At 54.9% G+C, this 15,330-nt stretch overlaps 1 protein-coding gene and 1 pseudogene across 4 annotated transcripts in view; one reads left to right on the plus strand and one right to left on the minus strand.

Annotated features, from left to right (window-relative positions):
- Window positions 1–15,330, plus strand: part of ALOX5 (arachidonate 5-lipoxygenase) — a 56,506-nt gene that overhangs the window by 40,619 nt on the left and 557 nt on the right. Inside the window, exons 7-13 of one of the 4 annotated variants that reach the window (XM_059899681.1) lie at window positions 3,696–3,842; window positions 10,196–10,399; window positions 11,185–11,271; window positions 12,958–13,136; window positions 13,458–13,579; window positions 13,951–14,051; window positions 14,378–14,548. In XM_059899681.1, the coding sequence (XP_059755664.1) occupies window positions 3,696–3,842; window positions 10,196–10,399; window positions 11,185–11,271; window positions 12,958–13,136; window positions 13,458–13,579; window positions 13,951–14,051; window positions 14,378–14,548 (1,011 nt within the window). The remainder of the gene's footprint in view (window positions 1–3,695; window positions 3,843–10,195; window positions 10,400–11,184; window positions 11,272–12,957; window positions 13,137–13,457; window positions 13,580–13,950; window positions 14,052–14,377; window positions 14,549–15,330) is intronic. The other 3 variants (XM_059899682.1, XM_059899683.1, XM_059899684.1) reach the window with 3 other exon arrangements.
- LOC132351013 (zinc finger MYND domain-containing protein 19-like) lies at window positions 7,159–7,875 on the minus strand (annotated as a pseudogene).

Consider the following 15,330-nt stretch of genomic DNA (forward strand, 5'->3'; position numbering starts at 1 on the left):
ACCCACCTTGCAGAGGTGAAGAAACTGGAGAAAAAAGCAAGCCTTGCATCAAAAAGAAAAAGAGAAAACTGATAGAACTTTTGACTTCCTAATTAGAAGTGCTGGTCTTCTGTTTCTGTCCTCACCCTCTCCCCAGCCCTTCTCCTGGCCCTCGTCTGCAGGGTCAGCCCTCTCCAGTTCCAAGACTAATGTAGTCTTGAGACAGAAAGGGGTTCAAACCTCCTCCTCTGGTGGGACTCGGTGTCAGCCGCCTTCCATGCCAGGAGCTTGAGGCTCTGGGAACTGCCCTTAGTCTCCCATCAGTTGGCCCATTCCCACTAGAGCCAGGATGACCAGGCCTCCTGCCACCTGCCCCAGGTGTCTAGGCGGCCTTCTGCTGTTTCCAGTCACCCTGTCTTGCTTGCTCAGCTCACCATGGGGCCCCAGAAAGAGAGCGATGGTCAGTGCCGTCTGTAGACAGACCTCCCAGCCCTCACACCCTGCCCACCTGACTCTGGAGGGCCACCTGCCCAGCTGAAGTCCCCAGGCAGGGCTCCTGCCCCACCTGGTCATGTGGACAGGTGACAACTTGTCCCCACGTAGACAGGCACACACAGCAGTGCTCCCCTGTAGATTTAATTGCTGGACGTAGTAACACTGATTCAGTGCTGTTGGTTTCAAACTTCAAATCAGAGAATCACTGAACCTTAAAAGCCAGAGAATCCTGGAACTGGAAGGGACTGAGCCGCCATCTGTGCATCCAGCCACCCTGGCAGGGGGACAGCCTCCACTCAGGAGTCCTTGCCACCACAATGGTCGTCTTTCCTTTGAGTTATGGTCTGGATGCTCAGCTGTGGTTTTGGTGGTGAAGCAATAATCCAATAGCCACCATTGACTGGAGTCTTACACACACACCACCCATCTCTTTTTTTTTTTTTTTTTTGGTTGTGTTGGGTCTTTGTTTCTGTGCAAGGGCTTTCTCTAGTTGTGGCAAGTGGGGGCCACTCTTCATCGCGGTGCGTGGGCCTCTCACTATCGTGGCCTCTCTTGTTGCGGAGCACAGGCTCCAGACGCGCAGGCTCAGTAGTTGTGGCTCACGGGCCCAGTTGCTCCGCGGCATGTGGGATCTTCCCAGACCAGGGCTCGAACCTGTGTCCCCTGCATTAGCAGGCAGATTCTCAACCACTGCGCCACCAGGGAAGCCCCCACCTATCTCTTACACATACGTCGCTCCATCCCCTACGATATGGTTCTTAATTCCCACAGTCATTTCTGCTACTTCTCTTTGGCAGCATCTCATGATCTACATTAAGTTTGTGGCCTACTAAAACAGGTCCTAAGTTTTTTTTTTAATCTTTACCTATGCAATTATTTTTTTGCAACATGAATAGAGAAATTCTACCCCTGTTGTTTTTGAGTCATCGTCACAACTCTTCAAGAGTGTTTTAGTTCTTAGACTTTATATTAGGATTTTGTAGTTTCAAGTCACAAAAATCATAAGAAATGCATTGGTTGAGGCAACAGCAAGAAGCAAAGCGAGGGGACTTCCCTGGTGGCACAGTGGATAAGACAATATGCTCCCAGTGCAGGGGGCCTGGGTTCGATCCCTGGTCAGGGAACTAGATCCCACATGCATGTCGCAACTAAGAGTTCACATGCCACAACTAAGGAGCCCGCGTGCCACAACTAAGACCTGGTGCAACCAAACAAGTAAATTTTTTTTTTAAAAAGAAGAAGCAAAGCGACTAGCTCAGGCATAGCTGGGTCCAAGGTTCAGATAATCCACTGGCATCATTTCTCCATTTCTCAATTCTCTGACTCTGTTGGATTTTTTTTCTTAGGAAGGTGTCCTTTTGTGGAGGTAAAGATGACCACCAACAGCTTCAGACTTACCTTCCACCATTTTAGCAAACATTACCCAATCCCAGAAAGAAAGTCCCTGTTTCCCAACACTTCCAGCAAGTGTCATGGGTCCAGCTTGAGTTGTGAGATAATTCCCTGAACCAATCGCTATGGCCAGGAGAATGGACTATGTTGACCAAAAGGAGAGGACAGGAATACCAGACAAGCAAGACCACCAACATCTTCTGCAGAACCTAGAATATCAGAACTGAGAGATAGGGTTGGCACTCTCACTTTCCAGAAGGATGAAACTGAGGCCCAGATAGAGGAGGTGGCCTGGAATAACAGAGAAATGCCCCATAGGCAGACCCAAATCCCAGGTCCCCTGGTTCCCAGGGCCTCCCTTTAGCGTTTCATTCATCAAGTTAAACAACCTGGGTCCGCTCAAGATTTGATTGGCAGCCCTTTCTTCTGCGCAGTGGTCACTGATGGCCACATCCGCTCTGAAAGGCCATTTGTCCAGTCCATCACAAAAGCCCAGCCAACCCTGTGACCCACTGGGCCAAGTGTCTCCAACTTCTGGCCAAGGTGTCCCAAGGGTCCATCACTTGCTCTCCTGGAAGCAGCCTCTCCCCACTTCCCTCTGCCCTGGCTGGCCGAGGGCACCATCCCCTCCTTCCCCGACCCCGTCCCACTCCTGCCCTGAATGCATCTCGAGCAGACTGCTCGGAGCTCATCGCTGGTGTCAGACAACTGCCAGGGTCCTCTGCATCCGAAAAAAGGAGGACGATGATGGCCAGGCTTTGAGCTTCTCTAGTGCCTTGGTCCCTTCAAGCGCTTGCGCAGTGGCCACCGCGCGCCCTCTGTAGGCAGAGTCGTGGACGTACAACTGACTTGAGCACCTGTTGACCAGTCTCCACCGTACTGTAGACCCGACCCCCTTCCCCAGCCGGACCGCAACCCCTGCCTCCATTTCTAGCTTAAAACACAAAAGACTTTAGAAAAAGCGCCGCTTGTCCTCCACCCGAACTCTTCCAGCTCTGGCCTGCGAAAGGAGCCCTTGCGGCCCTCAGCTTAAGCTCCCTCTAGGGGACTCAAGTGTAGTCTGGGATGGGCGGCTTTCTACCTTCCCCAAATCCCAGGTGCATATTTGTTTTATATTGAAGTATGATATCCACGGAAAAGGGCACGAATCGGGAAGTGGCAGCAAGCTCAATGAATTTGCACCTTACCCCGCTGTGCCACCAGCCTCAGACCAGGACACAGAGCACACACAACCCTTGCAGACTCCCCTCTGCCCTTGTAGACCTCCTCACCCCTGAAGACCCACCTCTAAAGACCTCCCCCGGCCCTGATGACCCCCTCCTGATGCGGTGGACGCCTGCTTTTGTAGACCCCACCCCTCAGAGCCTCCCACCTGCGAACCTGCCCCCTTTCCATCTCTCCTCCCAAGGGTGACCCTGGTCCTGACTCTGACACTGAGTTTACCCAGCTTTGAAATCTCTGTAAGTGGAGTCCTGCAGCATCACTCTTGGCATTTGACTTCTCTCATCTATTAACTCTGTCTTCTTTCTTCTTCTTAAACTGTGTCACTCCGGGTGATCTTTCAACATCCTTCACGAGAGTCAGGCAGACTTCGGGTACAGCAAGTGCAGAAGAGCCACTGCCATTCCTTCACCTCACTGAGCCCACCGCAACCTGTGAAAACTGATGTCAGTCAGCCTTTGAGTTAGAGGACCAAGAACTTTATAAAATTCTGAACTCCACTGAGTTGCCAGGGCAGCCAGAGCCCCCTTTCCCTCCCTCTGCGCCTGATTGCTGGGTCCATCTCAGGCTGCAGCTGATTTGGATGTATTCCCTCTTGCCTCCTACAGCTAGGGAACATCTTCGTCGTGGACTTTAAGTTGTTGGATGGCATCGATGTCAACAAAACAGACCCCTGCACTCTGCAGTTTCTGGCTGCGCCCATCTGCTTGCTGTACAAGAATCTGGCCAACAAGATTGTCCCCATTGCCATCCAGGTAGGCTGAGGGGACCTGTTCTCTTCCCGGGCGGCTCTACCCTCAGCAGTCAGGGCTCAGGGAGGATTTCCTGGGTGGCAACACCAAAGCTCTAGGAGGAGAAGGCAGCTCTGCCTTGAGTCTCCTGCTGAAGGCTTTGCCAGGTAGGCAGGAAAAACAGGAACTTAGGGCTTCCTGCCAGTCCTGGAGAGGGCTGACCACAATGGGCAGAAAGGGCTCCACTCCCCAAGATACCCTTGAGAACTTCCTGGCTCTGAGGAGGACCTGCCTTGGGATAGCATACTGGGCTCCCCACCCCAGCGTCCTGACCAGCCCCAAATCAAAACGCCCGCAGAGCCCAGGCAAGTGAAGCTGTGAGATGAGCTGGAAGCTGAGGCTGCCAAGGGGGACCATGGGGTTCAGGAACTGTGCCAGTCCTGAGATGCTCCCTTCGTGTGCCCCGGGGTTCTTGTCTCCACCAAAGACGATGGAGAAGGAGAGGGGAGCAGTTTGGGGGAGAGGCAGGCAGGGACAGAGCTTCATCTCTCCCCATTCCTGGCTGCATCTGCTTTCTCAAGGCACCAGGCCACTGCAACACTGTGGGAGCTGGTATGCAGACAGCAGGAAGCCACACCCAGGCCAGGATGAGGTGTGGGTCCATGAACGGGGGAGGCTGCACAGGGGTCCCCACGGGGAAGGCAGACAAGCACTCAGCAAACAGTACTTTGAGTCAGCCGTGAACCGGGCATTGGGTGCCGTGGGCATAATAGCAGCTAGTTTTGCCAGATGTTAACCGCCAAGGCTATCGCAAGGGTTTGCCTACACAGTCCACAATCCCTTACCTTGGATTCTGAAATCTAAAAAATTCTAAAGCTCTTAGATTTATCAAAAATTTGTAGCAAATTCATTGGCAGCAAAGCTTGCACTGAACCAATAGGAGAGGCTATTTAAGAGGCTTTCTCTCACTTAGTATGAAATGCATATGTTTCACTGCAGAACTACTAACATATTTGAGTGTAAAATATTGTGTTGCCCCAGACCCAGGGAGGGGGAGAGAGGTGTCACATAATGAAATGTACACACTGCTAAAATCCTAAAAATTCCGAATTCTGAAACATTTGGCCATTGGGGTTTCAGACCAGGACCTACCTTTATTTATGTAATTGTCACTACAACCCTGTGAGGAGGCAGGCACTAGTGCTACCGATCATTTTAAGCAGATAAGGAAACCAAGGCACAGGGGTAGTCAGCGGCACAGCTGAGGTTCGAGCCAGGCCGTCTGGCTTCAAAGTTCATGCCTCACCAGTCTCCCAGTCTCTGGGGCACCTCTCCTCCAAAGGAGTTCCCGGCCTGTTATCAGAAAGAAGCCTTATTCTTCAGAAACTGATGCAAAAGGTAAAGGGACAAGTGATGGAGAAGTACGCAGCGCTAGGAGCCCTGTTCACCACTGGCAGGCACCTCTGAAGCAGCCTGTCCTCCAGAGACCTTTTATGTCCAGACCATGGACTATTACGCCACCTTTACAACCAATAAATTAGATCTATCCCAGCTGACCTGGAGGGGGTTCCACAATGAGTTAACAGCAGAAAGCAAGATACAGGGTAGAGATTATACGATCTCATCTATGTCAACTGAATGCAAGGAAAGAGCCCACCATAGATGTGACCAGATACTCTTGTGGGCATGGGGAGTCGCAGAAGGACACAGGTCACCAGGTTGGGAACATTGGGATGGAACTGGCTGGGGCACAGGTGAGCAAAATATGGAAAATTGCACAAATATGCATATATGCAAAGAAGCTGGATTATGAAATGTTTTCTTTCTCTCTTGTGCTCTTCTGTAATGATTGGAATTTTTTACAGTAAGTATACAATCTTTCCTAATCAGAAACAAAAGGCTACATCCTTCTCACCACCGCTCCCAAAATTTAAACACAAAACACCAAGCGTTCTGGAGTTCCACAGCATCACTAACAACCTGGAGGGGAGTGGGGAGGGTGGGAAGAATGGGCGGGAGGGAAGGCCCAAATCGGAGCGACCTGCAAGGCTGGTGTAAGAGTTCCGGATGATAGCAAGTGAGGGTCTGGACTAAGCAGTGAGAGTGGAGAGAAAGGCTAGAGGCACTGCCAAGGAGTACGCAGAGCACTGGGTCCCTTCCCAGCTCAGCTGTTTACCAGTGTGTGACTTGGGAGAGCTGCTAAACCACTCTGAGCCTCAGTTTCCCCCTATATAAAATGGGAATGTCAAGGAATACCTGCTTTGCAGGGCCACGGTGAGGGATAAATGAGATAGTACAAGTATAGCCCCTAGCATGCAGCAGAAGGTCTCCTTGGCCACAGAGCACACACCAGAGCGTAGTAGGCATCCTACCTGCTCTGCCAGCAGAGTCAGGTGTGGGTGGGGCCGCGCAGTCAGAGCAAAATAGCGAAGCACTGGGAGGGGCGGGGCGGTGGGTGGGGAAGGGGTGGGGCAGGGCAATAAGAGGGGCGTGACGGGGGTGGGGCAGGACAGCAGTACGAGGGGCGAGACTGAGCGGGGCAGCAGGGGAGGGGCTAGGGGAGGGGCCAGGGGAGAGGTGGGGCAGTGGGGAGCCTGAGAGCTGGGACTGTTTAAAAGGGGCTGGAGTGTTGTTCTGTGAGAACATGGTTTCAGAGTTCGCAGACCTCCTAATTTTCCAAGAAAACCTATTAATCCAGATTTTTACGTGCAATTACTGATATTTAAAGGTTGACAACTAATTGCATTCACAAACAAACAACCAAAAATATCGTGAAGATCAAACTCTGCCCTCCTTGCACTGCTCTGTCCTGGGTGAGCAGGCCCGGGGCGGGCTGTCTAGAGCCGCTCTGTCCAGCGTGGGAGCCCCTGGCCACCCACGGCGCTAGAGCCCTTGAGATGTGGTTAGCCCCTACCAAGGCGTTCTGGAAGTGCAAAATACACACCTGATTTCGAAGACTTAGAACGAGAAAAAAAATAGAAATTTTATTATTTACATGTTGAAATGACATTTTAGAGAGATTGGGTAGAGTAAAATTGTATTATTAACATAAAGTTCACCCGTTTGTTTTTATTTTTATTAGTGTGGCTGTAACTGAGCAGGACCCTAAGGAGCCTTCCCAGGACAGCCCCCCCGCCCCCCCGTGTCCTCCGCCTCAAAAAACTGTACATCAGTTTACGAACAATTAACATAGAGACAATGAGAAGGGTCCTGGCGGGCGCCTCCCGGCTGTCTCTGCTCTAGGTGAGCACTAGGGGGCGCTGCGGCAGTGCACGGTGAGGGGCCCCCGGCAGCTGCGCGGCTGCGGGAGCGGCTCTTTCAGCAGCTCCGGGTCTGGCTCTCAGCCTGCGTCCGCCGCGTCCCGGGGAGATCGGAAGCCGAGAGCGCGGGCGCTGCGCTGCTGCTCTGCGGCTCGAGCCTCCGGCTCGAGCTCGTGCTGGAAGGGGCGCAGCTTCTCCTCACAGTGCTTCTTGTGGGTGCACCAGTCCTTCCGCGGGCACTGGGAGCCACAGTAGCGAGCCAGCTGGCAGCGGCCCCTGATGTTGAACTCCCGGAGCTGCTTCTCGGTCATCTCGCAGGGAGGGGAACGGCGCTCGTAGCAGGTGCAGGGAGTCTCCTCCTCTTGCACCACGTCCCCGTTGGTGTTATAGTACCGGGTTACATTCAGGACCGGGAACTGCTCCGCTATGGGGTACGTGGGAAGCTGCTGAATTGCAAGCCAATATGAGCTTTGCTCCCTTCACTTGTTCGAGGTCTCTGACTTTGGGCCACCCACCCCACGGTACCAGCTGCAGGTTGTCCAGGCGACTGTCCACAGTGACAGCATTGAGATGCATCACCTGAAACGGGGAGAGATGCCCCAGCCCCACCTCGCCATCGCTCCCACAGCAGTTCAGGAAGGAGCCTTCCTGACCCTCTTGCTCGGTTTTTGTCAAGGGCATATACAAGTATCTTAGCACCATTTCCATCCGCGTCTACTTCCATCCAGGCCTCAAAGGAGTAGCCCTCCACCAGCAGGGATGTTCTGCTCATCTATCTGTGTGTACTTGGTCCTCATCTGACTGCCTCTGCTCCTCTCTCCCAACAAATGCTCCCACCGCTGGTGATGGGAACAAGGTTCCCATTCAGGTTAAGGTCTGTGCCTGGTGCAGCTGCACAGCTGTCTCCTTTCCAGAGATTGTGCTGAAGGAAAGTGCAGCATTTATTGCAGGGCCCCAAGCAAGGAGTCCAGGCAGCTAGTGGTCAAAAGGCCCCAAACTCCCCAATGGCTTTCAGGGAAAGGTTTTTGAAGATAGGGTGAGAGAGGGGGTTTGTGGGATGTGTGATCAGCTCATGAACATTCTTCTGATTGGTTGGTGGTGAGGTAATCGGGAGTCAGCATCAGCCTTCTGGTTCCAACTGGTCTGGGGTCTGTGTGCTTGTGGGCAGCATACAGTTAATTTCTTCCACCTGCTGGGGGTTTCAGTATCTGCAAAACAGCTCAAAGTGTATGGCTCAGAATATTATCTATAGCCCTTGAGGAGGAACTAAAGGTCCTTGACTTTGTTTTTTGTTTTTTTTTTTGTTTGTTTGTTTGTTTTCACACACACACACTGTATTTTATTTTTACAAGAGATAAATAGACTGACACCAAGCATTGTACATGGATGACCACAACAAAAGCAACAATGATTGCAATTACCAAACCTGAAACACATTCATACTATGTCATAATATTGACATTCAGTCCAGCAATCCTCCACTGTAACAGCTCCTTTACTTTGCAGTGAAAATTGATTTGTATATTCTTTGCCTCTGAGTCCTTGTGGGATTTTTTTTTTTTTAATTCAGACAGAAAGTCACAAAAATTATACTCATCCTCATCAGTTCACTCAGTCCCATGTAATTACATGGGACTTGACTTTGTTTTAATGGCTAAAGTATATTATTTTATCTTGCTTGACTGTTTTCCTTATTTCTGCATTTTCTCACTTCTCTGATTAAATTTATTCTTTGGAACTCAGGGAAGGCCTAGGAGGCTAAAGTTTTTCTATAGACAAGAGGCAGGCGGAGGACATGGAGGGGATCTGTCCTGGAAAGACCCCCATAGGGTCCTGCTTGGTTACAGGGCTACCTGAAAATTTTAAATTCCACATGTGGCTTGCATTATATTTCTATTGGACCTCATCTCTGTTTTTGAGGGAGAGACAGGGAAATTACCTTCCAAAATACTTAGCATGACCTTGAGGACCCAAATTGGTCTGGCTCCTCCACATCTCAGGCAGCTCTCCTCCTGGGTCACCCTGTTCCCGCCACACTGCTCCCAGCAAGAGTCTAACACCCGGCCCAGCCCCCAGTTCCTATGACGGCTCCTCCACTCTCCTCCTCTGTTCTGGACAATTCACTCTCATCCCACGTGTCCACCCCTTCCAGGCTCTGTGTCCTCCTCAGAAAGAGGGGTCATGACAGCAACTACCTTGCAGGCTCACATGACATCGGGCTGTCAGGTCCCGAGGCTGCACCGGGCACTAGGGGAGAGCCCCAGGAATGCCAAGGGCTGTTGTCATGGACAAAGCTAGGGACCAGGGGCTTGAGCAGGAAGGGCTGGATAATGCGGATATGTCAGGGCCAGATCACGGAGTTTGGTGACCTTATTTTCTGGCACAAAGAGGTGACTGAGTGTTTTTAAAGACAGGATTGACCTGATGTGATTTACATTTTAGAAAAAAAAAAATCACCCCTGCCCCAGTGTGGAGTTGAAACGGGAAAGGGAAAGACAAGCCAGCCTCTACTAAGGAGGCACCTGGCCGCAGGGCTGGGCTCAAGGGACAGTGACTTGGGACACTGCATCATGCGGGCCCTAGAGCCCCAGGAACTGGAGTTGCTAATCTAGGGCAAGAAGGGAATTCAGGAGCACCAAGACAGAGCCTGGGGAACAGCAGCATTTAAGGGGAGAGCAGAGGAAAGGAAAGTTGGGAGACCAAAAAGCAGCAACAGAGAAGCAGGTGGAACCAGGAGGGAGCAGCGGAGATGGGGAATGGGTGGAAGACCACAGCCTTCACACATGACGGTGCTCGCTCCTTGCTGATGCCTTCATGCTCTTTCATTCACTTCTCCTAATAACTGTGAGGTGAGTAAACACTGTGCCCTTGTTACTGATGGTGAAGCCAGAGCTCAGAAAGGCTGAATTGCCCAGGGTCCCACAGGTAGTAAGTGATGCAGCTGGGATGGGAAATACGAACTCTAGGCCTCTGCTCTCCTCCACAATCCTCTCATGATTCAAAAGTCACTGTTTAAGAAATTTGGATTCTCCTGGAATTTCCTGAGAGGCCAGGCTCTTCTGTAGCTACAGTCTGGAGCGAAATACTGCAGTGCGTTCTCTTTCTCCAATGTATCAGCTCAACCAGGTCCCAGGAGATGAGAACCCCATTTTTCTCCCTTCGGATGCAAAGTATGACTGGCTTCTGGCCAAAATCTGGGTGCGTTCCAGTGACTTCCACATCCACCAGACCATCACCCACCTTCTGCGCACACATCTAGTGTCTGAGGTTTTTGGCATCGCAATGTACCGCCAGCTGCCTGCTGTGCACCCCATTTTCAAGGTACAGCAAGCTGCTGCCTTACCTGGTGGGAGAGGGTATGCAGATATGGGGGGTGGGGGACAGAAGGGAGGGAGGAGGGGTACTGACATCCCCCAGGACTGTGGCTGGGAGTGGCCATAAGAGACCCCTGGAGAGATGCTGGGGAGGTGGGTAAGTACCCCCAAGGGAGGAAGCAGCTCTGAGCCTGCTGGTTCCTGAGGACACAGGGCCGGGGCCTGACTCCAGCTTGGGCTCGCCTTGGGTGGGGCGGGCAGATTTTGAAGAGGCATATGAGTTCAGTGTGACCCTGTCTGATCCCAGGTGGCAGCCCCCACTGTCACTGCCCTTCTCTGTTCCCATATCCTACCGGCACTGACTGCTGGGGTGACTGCAGACTCAGGTTACCTCTATGTGCCTCCGTTTCCCAATCTGTAGAACAGTTCAGATAGTATGCCTGCCTCCTAGGATTACTGTCAGGGTTAAAATAGTTGACAGATTCGAAGAGCTTCAAACAGTGCCTAGCACACAGCTTTGCTCTGTGTAAGCGTTGACTGTTATCGTTTTTATCACGACCATTATGCATTAGCGCATTAGAGCGGCACCCATCCCCCAGGCCGCTGGCAGCTGCTCCGCAGTGAAGGTCAGCATGTCAGCTTCACTCCCTCCCTGAGGTCTGTAGCATCGCCCCTCCACGGTGGACCAGGGTGGGGGAGCTGAGGGTCCCTGAGGACCCCCGAGGAGGCACAGACCTGGTCAGGAGCCCCCAACCAGCCTTCTCTGAGGTCTCCTCCTGCCCCTCCACCCAGCTCCTGGTGGCACACGTGCGGTTCACCATCGCCATCAACACCAAGGCCCGGGAGCAGCTCATCTGCGAGTACGGCCTCTTTGACAAGGTGGGTGCCTCCCGCCTGCCTCGGTGCCCGGAAGAGCCCGGCCTGGCAGGCACCTACTTCTCAGAGCCTCGGCGGCCTCCACTCCAACCTGAGGTCCAGATTTCCTCTCGGGAGACCAGCCCCCTAGGCACCGGGGTGGAGGCCTGGGGAGGGTGGGAGGCTGGAGGCGCTCCGAGTGAAGCCTCCCGGGTTCCCTGGCCCACGTCCACCCCTCCCACCCAGCCACTTCCAAGCACCACCCGCTCTTCCTCCTCACCGCGGTCTCCCCGTCACCTCCTCCCTCCCCTCTCCATCCTCCTGCCTCCCGGCACCTGCTCCCCACCTCTTACACACTGGGGACCTGCATCTCCCCTCCCACTCTGCCGCCCATCATCCTGAGCACAGCCTCCCACACTCTGCCCTTGCAGGCCGTCGGCGCTCCCAGCCTACTTGCCCCGTCAGCGGGGGCTCAGGTCCCCCCCCGCCCATCACATCCTCTCAGGCAGCACCCCACCCCTGTTTTGACTCCCCAGGAGGCTTACCGAGCCTGGACCCTCCCAGCAGCCCTACCTCCAACTTTCCTCCTTTCTCATCTCCCATTAGTGAGCGGGCCAGACAATCACTAGGGATGAATCACCATTTGGGTGGAAAATGACAAAACCCATCTCAGACCAGCTGCAGCTGTAAAGGAACTGTATCATCTCACACACCTGGACATATTCGGGTTCGGGAGCCACAGCTCCTAGCTTCGTGTTTTGCTGGGCAACACTGGCCTGTGGCCTCCACCTCAGCACCAGGTGCTGGGCCCAGAGCCCCAAGCAACCCCTGCCCACCAGCATGCCTCATACGCAGGGACCAGGGACTCGAATAATGTCCCCAGGGTACAAGCCACTGGCTGGAACTCTTCCACTCTTTAAACTGTGTGGGCCTCACTCTCTCAGACGGGGTCCGCAGACAGCCCTCCCCCTGTGGGAGAGGGAACAGGACCTCATCACCGTGAGCTCCAAGCTCATGTTCCCACACAGTGACATCATCTTCCATCCAAATAGAAAGTACGGGGGAGCAACGCTATTGGTCCTGCTTGGGTCAAACGCCTACAGTGGACCAGTGTCTGGCCCCCAGCACCCAAGCCCTCCTTTGAAGATTCTGTGCCCTGAGCACTCAGCCACCGTGTGTGTGTGCCTGCATCTCAGCAGCCGGGGCGTCTATCCAGCCCTCACCTTGGCGCACAGGATGCTCTCAACAGAGTTGTGAGGGTCCTGGGGGCTGGTATCTGCCCCCCTCTTGTGCCCAAAGATCAGGCCCCTGAGAGCAGTGCTCGGGCTCTGAGCAGCCCGTGCTCAGAACGAGGGCAGGCCTGGCCCGAGGGCTGCTCCAGCCCGGGCTCCACCCTGCCAGCTATCCCCGTTGCCCTGCTCGGGATGGGAGCTCACCGCCCCCCTCCTGTAGCTGCCCCCAGTCTCTGCACTTCAGCCCCTCACATCTTGATCAGGCAGAGGCTCCTCCCCGTAACCTCTCACTGGGCTGCCCTTGGCATTCTCCGAGTCAGACGTCCCTCCCACCCACCTCATGGGACCTAGGTCAGCCCTCAGCAGGCCTGGTCATCCCCCTGCCCTTTCACGGTTTCTCATGCTGAGCTTTGGGGCTGGAAGGCTGGAGAGGGGGACCCAGCCTCGGCTCACGGCGTTCTCTCCCCTCCTGCTCAAGGCCAACGCCACAGGGGGCGGTGGGCACGTGCAGTTGGTGCAGAAGTCCATGCAGGACCTGACCTACAGCTCCCTGTGCTTCCCTGAGGCCATCAAGGCCCGGGGCATGGACAACACGGAAGACATTCCCTACTACTTCTACCGGGACGACGGGCTCCTGGTGTGGGAGGCCATCAGGGCGTGAGTGCTGTGGCTGTGGGGCCTGCTCTGGGCAGCAGGAGCGGAGGGCCTACAGGAGGAGTGGGCGTGGGCGCTGAGGGAGCCAGCCAGGGGGCTGGGCAGCTGGCAAAGTGGGCCAGGGCCTGGCTCCATCGTCAGGGCAGGGATGGGGGCACGAGGGTATGCCGGGGCGGGGCGGGGGTGGAGGAGCATGTGACGTGAGTCTGGACATTAAAGAGTGACAGCGTCACCGATGGGGGCTCTGCCTGGGGGCCCAGGGATACAGCTCTGCAGACCCTGGCGGATCACCCACTCCCAGCTGGGGCTCTCCTCCCGGGCCAGGTTCACAGCCGAGGTGGTGGACATCTACTACGGGAGCGACCAGGTGGTGGAGGAGGACCAGGAGCTGCAGGACTTCGTGAGCGACGTTTACGTGTACGGCATGCGGGGCAAGAAGGCCTCAGGTAGGGACACGCCCCCGCGCCGCCCCCAGCCCTCTCTTCTGCTCTTCCCCGACTTTCTTTGGGCAATGCTGGCCTGTGGCCTCCACCTTAGCACCTGGCACTGGGGCCAGAGCCCCTAGGGGACCCCTATCCACCAGTATGCCTCAGGGGGACATCTCAGGGCCTTTCTGTGTCTCCTGAGAGCCCAGGTCAGAAACAACAGGAACACTGGGCCAAGCGGCTGTCCCCTCCCAGTGAGTCTTGCCCACGCCCGGGCCCTCCAGCACTGGTGTGTGGGAACCCAGGAAGCAGTATGGGTGGAGGCGTGTGTCTGCCAGTCGGGGGTCCCTCCCCAGGGATGGGGTCTCAGCCAGCCCGTGGCTCTGCCTTAGGCTTCCCCAAGTCCATCAAGACCAAGGAGAAGCTGTCCGAGTACCTGACTGTGGTGATCTTCACGGCCTCAGCCCAGCACGCGGCAGTGAACTTCGGCCAGGTGGGCAAGGGCAGGGTGAGCCGTCTGGGCGGGAGGTGGCCAAGACCACCTTGACTGCTTCTGAGGGCCACTGGGTGGACCGCCCCACTTCCTCGTCTTCCAGACAGACGGGGGTGGACGAAGCCCCGGGCAGCCCCAGGGCCAGGAATCCGGTGTTCCTGGTGCGGTTTGGTTCCATGCTAAGCACTGGACGCCAGCCCGAGGGAGGGGCCTGCCCTGGCCTTGCTGGAGCGGGAGGAGGGGGCTCGGGAGGCGGTGCAGGAGACGAAGGTGGGTGGAGGCGGCGCCGCAGAGGTGCCCACGCGAGTCGGTGGCCATCCCTGCAGTACGACTGGTGCTCCTGGATCCCCAATGCCCCCCCCACCATGCGAGCCCCGCCGCCGACGGTCAAGGGTGTGGTCACCATCGAGCAGATCGTGGACATGCTGCCTGACCGTGGCCGCTCCTGCTGGCATCTGGGCGCAGTGTGGGCGCTGAGCCAGTTCCAGGACAATGAGGTGAGACCGGAGGCCTTCTCGTCCCTTCCGGGAGTCAGAAGGTTTAACCCACTCCTCAACCCCAGGGTTTTGTGATTTAGGGCTCAGGCTGGACCCCTGCTGGCCAGGAATCCTGACTTGCAAGGCTGGAGGGGCCCACGAAGCCCTGAGGCCCAAGCCTGGCTGGAGCTCAGGGTGGGCGGGGCAGGAGAGCAGGGGGACACTGGGACACTCCCCACAAGGGCACCCCCCACCCCCACCACTGACAAAGCTCTATCATGTGGGTTTCTCCCCGGCACCCCAGCGGTGGGGCTGAGAGTTTCCTGGGTATCTTCTGAGACATTCCCACGCATGTACAACTTACTGAAGCTAATCCCAAAGCCGGCTCTCGGTAGACACAGCCCCACGGTATCGGCTCATGGCTGCTCAGAATGACGGCCCAGTTGAACCAGCCCCAGACCCGCAGGTATTCGTTGGCATCTGAGTTGCTTTGGGACCTTTGCTAATGTCGTGGTCCCTCGCCAACATCTGCATGTATGGGTCTTGGCACGTGTGTCCGTAGAACCAGTACGTTCCTTGTAGAGGAGTTTCTTGGTCAAAGAATGTTAAGACTGAATTGCCCTCCACAAACTAAATCTAAAACCCCATCAATAGCACGGGACATTTCTCCCACCTTTACCAGCCCTGGGTATGAAACTTTCTAATTTTAACAATCCCATAGTTTGTTTCTAAAAGATACGCCTAGTTTTAATTTGCAGACATCTGTGTGGGTGTGCAAATGGGCATACCACCCCCAACAGAGC

Source organism: Balaenoptera ricei, chromosome 16 (genome assembly GCF_028023285.1).
Source record: "Balaenoptera ricei isolate mBalRic1 chromosome 16, mBalRic1.hap2, whole genome shotgun sequence".
In the NCBI taxonomy this organism is placed as follows: Eukaryota; Metazoa; Chordata; class Mammalia; order Artiodactyla; family Balaenopteridae; genus Balaenoptera; species Balaenoptera ricei.